Source organism: Pyxicephalus adspersus, chromosome 2 (assembly GCF_032062135.1).
Source record: "Pyxicephalus adspersus chromosome 2, UCB_Pads_2.0, whole genome shotgun sequence".
NCBI classification, from domain to species: Eukaryota; Metazoa; Chordata; class Amphibia; order Anura; family Pyxicephalidae; genus Pyxicephalus; species Pyxicephalus adspersus.
The window spans coordinates 6,449,824-6,458,373 of record NC_092859.1 but is presented as its reverse complement, the minus strand read 5'-3'; the positions used below and the strand labels follow the sequence as shown (position 1 = coordinate 6,458,373).

The following is an 8,550-nucleotide window of genomic DNA, read 5'->3' as shown; positions in this document are numbered from 1 at the left end:
CTAAAGAGATTTAGATTTAGACAAATGAGCCCATGGGACATTTCACCTTACTTCCTATGGGTTCATCAGAAATAGATCAATGGAAATATATATATATTCCTTTTTAAAGCATATGTTTAAGACTTGCAAATATTTCCAGACTTTACCTAGCCTATTTTTTAGCCTATTTTGGAAGTTGAAGGGTATGCAAACCCAAATCTTTTCTTCCATCAATTTTTACCATATATGAAAAACTTTGGAACACTATTACAAACTTTTTTTTGTGCCAGTTGCAGCAATCTCTGTTAGAGACTGACTACACTAAACCACTGCCCTGCAACTAGCAGCAGCTTTGTTACCTTCCATGCTAACTCCTTTAGTTGGCCGTTGGGCTGACAATTAGGTCTATGAGTTAGGTATCCCAAGTAAAGTGAGGCCTGGGGCAGAAAGAGGAAGGGAGTTTAAGTGGAAGGCCATCATGACCAGGTGCTATAGGAAGCTGGAAGATGAGGGGTAATGGGCTGGGAGCCTGAAAAATAGGTTAAGGAGGTGATTAGCTGGAAAGGTCAAGGGTGGAGCAAGGAAGCTGTGAAAGGGGACTGGAACAGAAAGTGAGGGGAGCTGTCATCAGCTAAGGTGCAAGTTTCCCTCCCTCCAACCCATTATTGGGATTGGTTAAGGGGTGTTAGACTGGGAGTTTTTAGGGGCAGTTTGGAGGTCCTTAAGGACATAATAATTGTTATGTGTTTGCAGTGATATCATAGGTGCTGTATCTCTAAATTTGGTATCATATGTAAAGCTGCATAAAATTATAGTCGTTGGAAAGGATCTTTCACGATCCTTTCCAACGACTAAGGACTGCACGATGCATGAACGAGTGCTGTACATACACCACTGTTCTGTTCTATGGAAAGGGGAGGGGGAGAAGGATGGAGCGGCACCCTGCTGCTCGCTCTACCCTTACCCTTGCATTAGGGTAGTTCGTCGTTTGTCTTCCGTGGATCCGCCAGGACGGTCGTTCAGACAATGGAGGACAGGCGCTGTACACACACCAGATCCTCGTCCGATATCAGGACTTAGCTGAATATCGGGGAGGAACCATTGGACATGTATACGTAGCTTAAGTTGGATATAATGATTGGGCTGCAGGTAAAGAATATAGTTCCCGAGCTATGACAGTACGGCTGGGAGAAAAAAAAGACGGTAGTAGTAGACCCAGAAGGAGGTTGTGTAGGAGAGGAGGCTTCAAGGACTGGGAACCTGACAGGTGTTTTTGGGTTCCAGGGGAGAATTGGTGGTAAGGATGGTTTATGATACATATTAGATAGATAGATAGATAGATAGATAGATAGATAGATAGATAGATAGATAGATAGATAGATAGATGCATTTAGGTTGGTATAAGAAGGTAATAAATTTAGCACTTTATGCAGTTAGTATTGTATGTTAATGTTATGTTATGGTTAAATATAGGTTGTTTTTTTAAATAAAAGGTAATACTAAAGCTTGGCCATAGTGATTCACAATCTTTGATTGGTTATTGGGTAAAGGGAGGATGCAGGTAGAAAAGAGGACAGCGGACCTCCGAGCTACCTAGGTCAAGGAGTGCAAAAGGCAAACTGGCAAAAGTACTGCAAAGTACTGGAAAAAGCTCTCAGGATTTACACACATTCCTTTTAGCACAAATCACAAATATATATAAATTATTTATTTCCACAGTGTATTTATCTGTATACCTAAAGTGCTTGTAAATGTAAAAATTTTAACAACTTGGATTAAATTAATTTGGGATTTGAAGATCTCACAGATCAACGATGACGCATAGGAACTCTCAGATTAAATTGTGATTATATCTACGTCCTATTTTCTTCACTGTGAGGTCCCAAGTGCCTCTTCACCCCTCTAGGGCTAGAGATATTTAAATACTCTGGCAATCAGCTATTCATCAAGAATTTAGCTGCTAAGCAGATATAAAGCCAAGAATGGTACTGGGCTGTGAATCGGGCACTGTGTTTGGTAGAACTGGCACCTATCAGGAAATCATTTTTATTCTTTACTCATTTTGATTGTAATAGGATCATGTTATCTGTTGCAGTGAGCTTGTTTCTTCTTTTGGATCACACTATCCAAGTGAAGGCTGAGTGTCTTCTGCATCAGCAAGGGGTAATGGGGTACGTGCAGAAGGCCGACATTCATATTGGTGGGGTCTTTCCTCTCCACTTAAACCCTGGGACCAAACAAGAAACCTTCACAGAACCGCCAGGTTTGGAGTCTTGCAAACAGTGAGTATATAGGGTGAATCCAGGACTTGATAGAAAGAGACCAGTGCAAGTAGAATTCATACACCAATCACCCTAATCATGAAATTATGACTACAGATATAGGAGAAGCTTGTTGGCAGTGACCACAATAGCTCAACTTGGCTTATCATCATGATGATCATTAATCATTCATCATCGTTCACATCTTACCTTCCACTGCCTCTAGTATTAGAATTTAAAGATTCACTCTATCTAATACGATATTTCCATGTTGGCTGAGCACTGTTGGGTTTCACCACCCACTGGGCTTCATAAATATCTAAGAAGTTTCCATGATGAGATTTCCCCACTGATGTTGACTTTAAAGCCTCCAACAAGATCATAACGAAGGTGTCATTCTCCTATATCTGCAGGTGGAAGGAGAAAACCGGACAAAAATGGAAATGTCTCACATATTAAAAAGCTAATTGGCTTTTGTATTGCATAGGGCTTCTAAAAAAATGACTTCTGGATTAAACATGATTTGTCTGATGGATTCCTCCTTGTATCGTCAGATGCTCCGACACTTGAGCAGACTAGTGGCCAATACATGGTTGGCAACACGGTTGCTTCAGTGACTAGCACTCTCACTTTTAAAGCACTAGGTTACAGATTCAAATCTAAGCCAGGACACTATTTCCAAGAAGTTTGTATGTTGTCCACATGTTTACGTGGCCTTGGGTCTTAATTTTGGGTTAATTGGTTTCCCCTTGATTTGCCTTAGACTGTGGTGATGACATATGACTATGGTAGGGACATTAGATTGTGAGCACCTTTGAGTGACAGCTAGTGATATGACTATGGACCATATGACTATGGACTGTAAATCGCTCGTGTTATATGTTGGCTCTTTATAAAATTATTAATATTTATACTGGGGAGCTGCCTTAAGAAAATGTCTTTTTTAGGTAGACTGGACACATTTTCTTCAAATTCTTCTGAACCTAGATGCCTCCTTTCCTTCTTTGTAATAGCTGGGTGGTTGGGCGTAGGACTTGGACTTGTCATTTTGGTGTAGATTTTTGGCTACTCAAGTAACTGTAGTACCTGTTGTGCAGTAAACATCAAAGTTAATGCCCAAAATGTATGCATCAAAGTTAATGCCAGACTGAGTGTTGAGCTAAACAAATTAAACAAAGTTAGTGTGCATAATAAAGGTCTTAGTTGTCTATTTTTTCCACTGATTTGGTATTGTAAAATCCCCAGTTAATCTATGGTCTTGGCTTGGCCCAATGGGGAAAAGATGAGTTCCAGGTGTTTGTTGGAGCTCTTGGAGGGCTATAACGAAGGAAAAGACTATATTAGGGAGCATTGTGGAGGTGGGGGGAAAAGGGACAGGACAGCTGCCCCTTTTTACCTACAAAAAAGATCACCCTGTGTTGACTGAGGGATTACAACAAGACCAATAGACGAGCAGCATATGGAGCAGCATCAGAAGAACAGTCATCACACTGGGTAAAGTCAATAAATCAGAGATTGAATTAAGAATTAAATGGTCTTAAAAAAAAACAAAAACTATTATAGATACGATATGGATTGCTATTACTGATTTTTATTGCAGGGTTAGCTCAGCTAAAATTACGGCATGTGTTTGCTTTCAACACGTTTACAGTTGATTCATTTCAATGTTATGCTGGGTTACTTCAAAATGTTATTTGATTCTCAGAATTAGATTGTGGAAAGTTAATGTACAACTCTACAGGCTGCATAAAGCACACACATCAGCATATACAGTGCACAAATGTCAGGGACATTGCAATAATATATCAGACATGGCTCAGATATATGTAATCACCCTTCCCCCCATAGTTCTATGGTCCAGTGTTCAGATATATGGATTCAAAAGAGATGCTGAGGATTATACCGACCATACAGAGCAAAAGACATGACTATGTAAAGTGCTATGTAAAGGGCTCCATAATGGTTCAACACTAAATAAAACTAAAAAATCAGTTCCTCCAAAAGTACATTTTCTCCTTCTACACCTAATGCTGCACTTTACATACATTATATTATAAATGATTTTAAACAAATATTATCCTATATATTTCCTTGATATATCCATCTTTCTTCTCCCATCAGGTTCAGTTTTCGTTCCTTCCGCTGGATTTTGGCATTCCTCTTTGCAGTGGAAGAAGTGAACCGCACTCCTGGAGCCCTGACAAATTTGACACTGGGGGCAGCAGTGATGGACTCCTGCAGTGATGCAACAGTAACTTTAAGGGGAGCTTCATGGCTTCTTTCAGGAGGTCCAGGGGGGCCATTAAGTTATCGTTGTTGGGGTCCCTTGCCATTGCTGTTGGCAGTGCTTGGAGATGCAGGGGAAGACTCAGCATTGAGTTTGGCCAGTGTTTTGGGACTCCATAATTACCCACAGGTAAGGAACAATTGGCAATATTGCAAAGTGACAAGCCAATAATTTGCTTTCTTAGTTTTGGATAAAGATGGGAAGGAATATTAGGACATTAGATCTGGCCTCACTTACTGCAGTCAACAGTTTTCCAGAATGTCCCAGATAAGGTTGATATAGCTTTAGATGTTGTGTAGGTCATACAAAATTTTGAGTTCAAAGTCAAAATGAAGGGAGAGTTTGGGTTGGGTTTTGTACCATTTCCAAAAAAAATTATTATTGAAGAATATTTTTCTTACAGATCAGCTACTTTGCTCCACCAGCCAAGCTCAGTAATCATTTCCTGTTTCCATCGACCTTAAGCGTTGCGCCAACGGTCTCATCACAAGCCAAAGGTCTTGCTCGGCTCCTTCAGGCTTTCAGCTGGTCATGGGTTGGTGTCTTGACTCAAGAAACAAGTGCTTCCACCTTGGGCCAGACATTTATAGAAGAGCTAAAGACCACAGGAGCATGCTTGGCTTTTTGGGAGAAGGTTCCGTCTTCTGTGAAAGATGTTAGTCATGTGGCAGACATTATCAGACAGTCAACAGCAAGGGTGGTGGTTGTCTTCTCCCTTGAAGCCTACCTGAATCCAGTTTTAGTGGAGCTAGCACGTAATGGAGATAGCAAAGATAGAATCTGGTTATCAACTGATGCTTGGTCTACATCTCCTAGACTGGTGGATCCTTGGCTCTCCCACTTTCTAAAAGGTTCTCTAGGACTTGTTCTTCGTAATGGGGCTGCACCTGGTTTCAGCAAATTTGTCTTTGATTTAAATCCTAAACAATTTAACAACCATCCTTTGTTTTTGGAGTTTTGGGAGGAAGCATTTAGCTGCCGATGGCCACCAGAAGAAAACCATTTATCCTTGCTTCTTCCAAATAACATTTATCCTGAACCATCTGCAACTTTAGTGAACATATCTTCAGCTTCCAATGCATCAAATGTTGCTTCTTCTTTTACAAACATGTCTTTGTCTAATGTAGCTTTTACTTCACCGTCTCCTTCTTCTACAAAGCCATTTTGTACTGGACTGGAGGATACAGCTTCTCTACAGATATTCTCAGACATTGGTGACCTCCGAGTAACATACAATGTCTACAAAGCAGTGAAGATGATTTCCAAAGCTCTCCAAGACATGACCACATGCCAAAACATGGGCAGAACATTGGAATTAAAAAATTGTGTAGACCTTCAACATTTTCAGCCATGGCAGGTAAGGTGGTCATTGATGCATTGATATAGGGAACACATTTAAAGCTAAAGTCCAACTGAACTGCTAACTACACAGATAAAATGGTGATGTTTTATATGCCAAAGGTTTTGTATTTTGGTCCAAAAAGTTCTACTCATGACTAGTCAAGAAAAGGAAAAGCAGCCGACTGATGAGTGTATCTTTCTCTACCTATACGCATGATTCTTGATAGCACAATGCCTTGCAATGCAATTGACTGGCTGCTTATTCAGCTTCTTCCTACCCCAATTTAAGCTCTATTGTAGGGGGGTTGCAAGGGGGCAATACCTGGTCAAATTCTAGTGGCATTTACTAAAATAATGCATTCTGTGTTGCACATGTGCAGCTCATTGTACGATCCCATCACAAGTGGCTGCCAGGAATGATTGGACTTCCTGCAGAAGCTCAAGAGTTATGTCATTCAAACCTAGCTGACCAAGATGGCCAAAGCCTTGAACCTGGGTGAACACCAAGATGTTGGCATAGTGATGGAGCAAGGGGGGATTTAAGTTTAGTTCTGCTTTAAATCCAGAAAAGAGATCATATTGTCAGCCCTCATCAAGAATATAGGATTTGGTACAGAATATTCTAGCAGGTATTTTACATTCTCTACTTCCTGTCTTTGGTTTACAACTACAGCTCCTTCACTACCTTTGGAGAGTGCGACTGAAAGGAAACATTGGAGACGACCTATATTTTGACTCTCTGGGAAACGCACCTGCAGTATATGATATTATCAATCAGCAGGAGGAACCAACGGGAAAAACAAGCTGGGTGAAAGTTGGAAGTTACGAAAGTGGGGCCATGATAGGTCAAGATTTGTTCATCAACAAAAGCGCCATTCAATGGGGAGACCATTTTGATCAGGTAAAGTGTGAGTAGACAAGTCAGTTCAGTCTGATGGATCAAATTTTCAAAGCATTGTTTCATCTTGCAAAAATTTATTTTAGCCGCCTGCTTCTGTATGTTCAGAAAATTGCCCTTCAGGATTTCGAAAAACCCCACATCGGGATAAAGCCCATTGTTGTTTTGACTGCATGCCTTGCCCATCAGGAGCTATCTCTAATCAAACAAGTAAGCAGGTCAGGATGTTGTGGAATGATTTGCTGGTTGTGTACAAATGTGAGGTGGTGCCCCCATGGTCCAATTTTTTTTTTTTTTTGTATTTTTAAGTTTGTGAGATCATTTTTTTTTCAGTTTTTAGGCAATTAGATTTTCTAGTTATGAATAAATCTTATATGACCATAATATTGATTTTCCTGTGTTGTTCCCTGACAGATGCTATTGACTGTTTTTATTGCCCAGAGAACCAGTGGCCAAATATTGCTCGGAACCGTTGTATCCCTCGGATGGTGGAGCTGCTAACCTTTTCTGAACCTCTTGGCATCTCTTTAGGTACTACATCCATCTTTGGCTCCATTATTCCTGCTCTTGTCCTATTACTCTTCATCAAGAACCGAGAAACCCCTCTTGTCCGTGCAAATAATTGGGTTCTTAGTTTCATTCTCCTGGTTGCCCTCACTTTCTCCTTTCTTTGCCCCCTTTTACTCCTTGCACCGCCAGGAAAGCAGATCTGTTTTTTTCAACAAACCACATTTGGTGTGACCTTTACACTCTGCATATCTTGTCTGTTGGCCAAAACATTCATTGTTGTTTTGGCTTTCCGTGCCAATAATCCGAGTGGATGTCTCAAAGTACCCAAAGGAGTGCGGTGGCCTATTCTGTTTGCCATATATTGCACAGCTGTCCAGTTAGTCATTTGCCTATCATGGTGCTTAGTAAACCCTCCATTTCCAGAATATGATACCACAAGTGTTTTAGGAAAAATACTTATCCAATGTAATTACAACATTGGATTTTGGTTCATGCTTGGTTACCTTGGACTATTGTCCACTGTTTGTTTTGTGGTGGCATTCTTGGCCAGGAAGCTACCAGGAGCCTTTAATGAGGCTACTCATATAACATTCAGTATGTTGGTGTTTCTCAGTGTCTGGATAACCTTTGTTCCAACCTACATCAGCGCACATGGAAAACTGGCTGTGGCAACCGAGATGTTTGCTATTTTATCCTCCAGTGCTGGTCTTTTGTTTTGCATCTTCTCACCCAAAGTCTATATTATCCTGCTGCAGCCCCAACTTAACACCCGAATCGTTATTTCTGGTCATCAGAAGAGACAGACTAAAAACATTCCCGTGTTACCACCACTTGGAAGAACAAATTCCAAAAGATACAACTGAATACTGAAATATTCTAAAGCCCACACCAGTCTGTTGGGCGCCACCTAAACTTTTCTTCTTAGAACTTTAAAGCTGATAACAAAATAGTACATGGTTCAAATTTCCCAGGATGTGTCCAGATCTAGCCCCCATACCAAAGGACAGAAATGGTTTATTGGATGGTGGGAGGGAACAGAAGAAAATACCATTTCAAAGCCCCTTTTTCTCATTACCAAATGCACAAAGCCATAGCATTTCTGAGTGTCAACTGTCATATTGAATGCTTGCATTTCTTTAGAAAGAGATTAAAAGTGTATGTTAAGTGGTGGTGGGTTAGAATTGCCTTGAGATTTGTATTGCTGTCTTTCTCCCTGAAGAGCTGATTTATCCTGTGCTGACTATTATCACAAAAAGCAAGGAAAGATTCATAAC

At 40.5% G+C, this 8,550-nt stretch overlaps 1 protein-coding gene across 1 annotated transcript; it reads left to right on the top strand.

Moving 5' to 3' along the window:
* Nucleotides 1–2,058: 2,058 nt before the first annotated feature.
* Nucleotides 2,059–8,139, top strand: LOC140322276 (extracellular calcium-sensing receptor-like). Its single transcript, XM_072398858.1, has 6 exons — nt 2,059–2,261; nt 4,362–4,491; nt 4,931–5,884; nt 6,542–6,769; nt 6,853–6,976; nt 7,181–8,139. The coding sequence occupies exons 1-6, from the start codon at nt 2,059–2,061 to the stop codon at nt 8,137–8,139; spliced, it is 2,598 nt and encodes an 865-aa protein (XP_072254959.1).
* The last annotated feature ends 411 nt before the right edge of the window (nt 8,140–8,550 follow it).

Coding starts and splice junctions, on each gene's coding strand:
- LOC140322276 (XM_072398858.1), top strand. CDS start 2,059: ATGTTATCTGTTGCAGTGAGCTTGTTTCTTCTTTTGGATCACACTATC. Junction 4,492..4,930: donor ACTCCTGCAGTGATGCAACA/GTAACTTTAAGG, acceptor TTTTTCTTACAG/ATCAGCTACTTTGCTCCACC. Junction 6,977..7,180: donor AGCTATCTCTAATCAAACAA/GTAAGCAGGTCA, acceptor GTTCCCTGACAG/ATGCTATTGACTGTTTTTAT.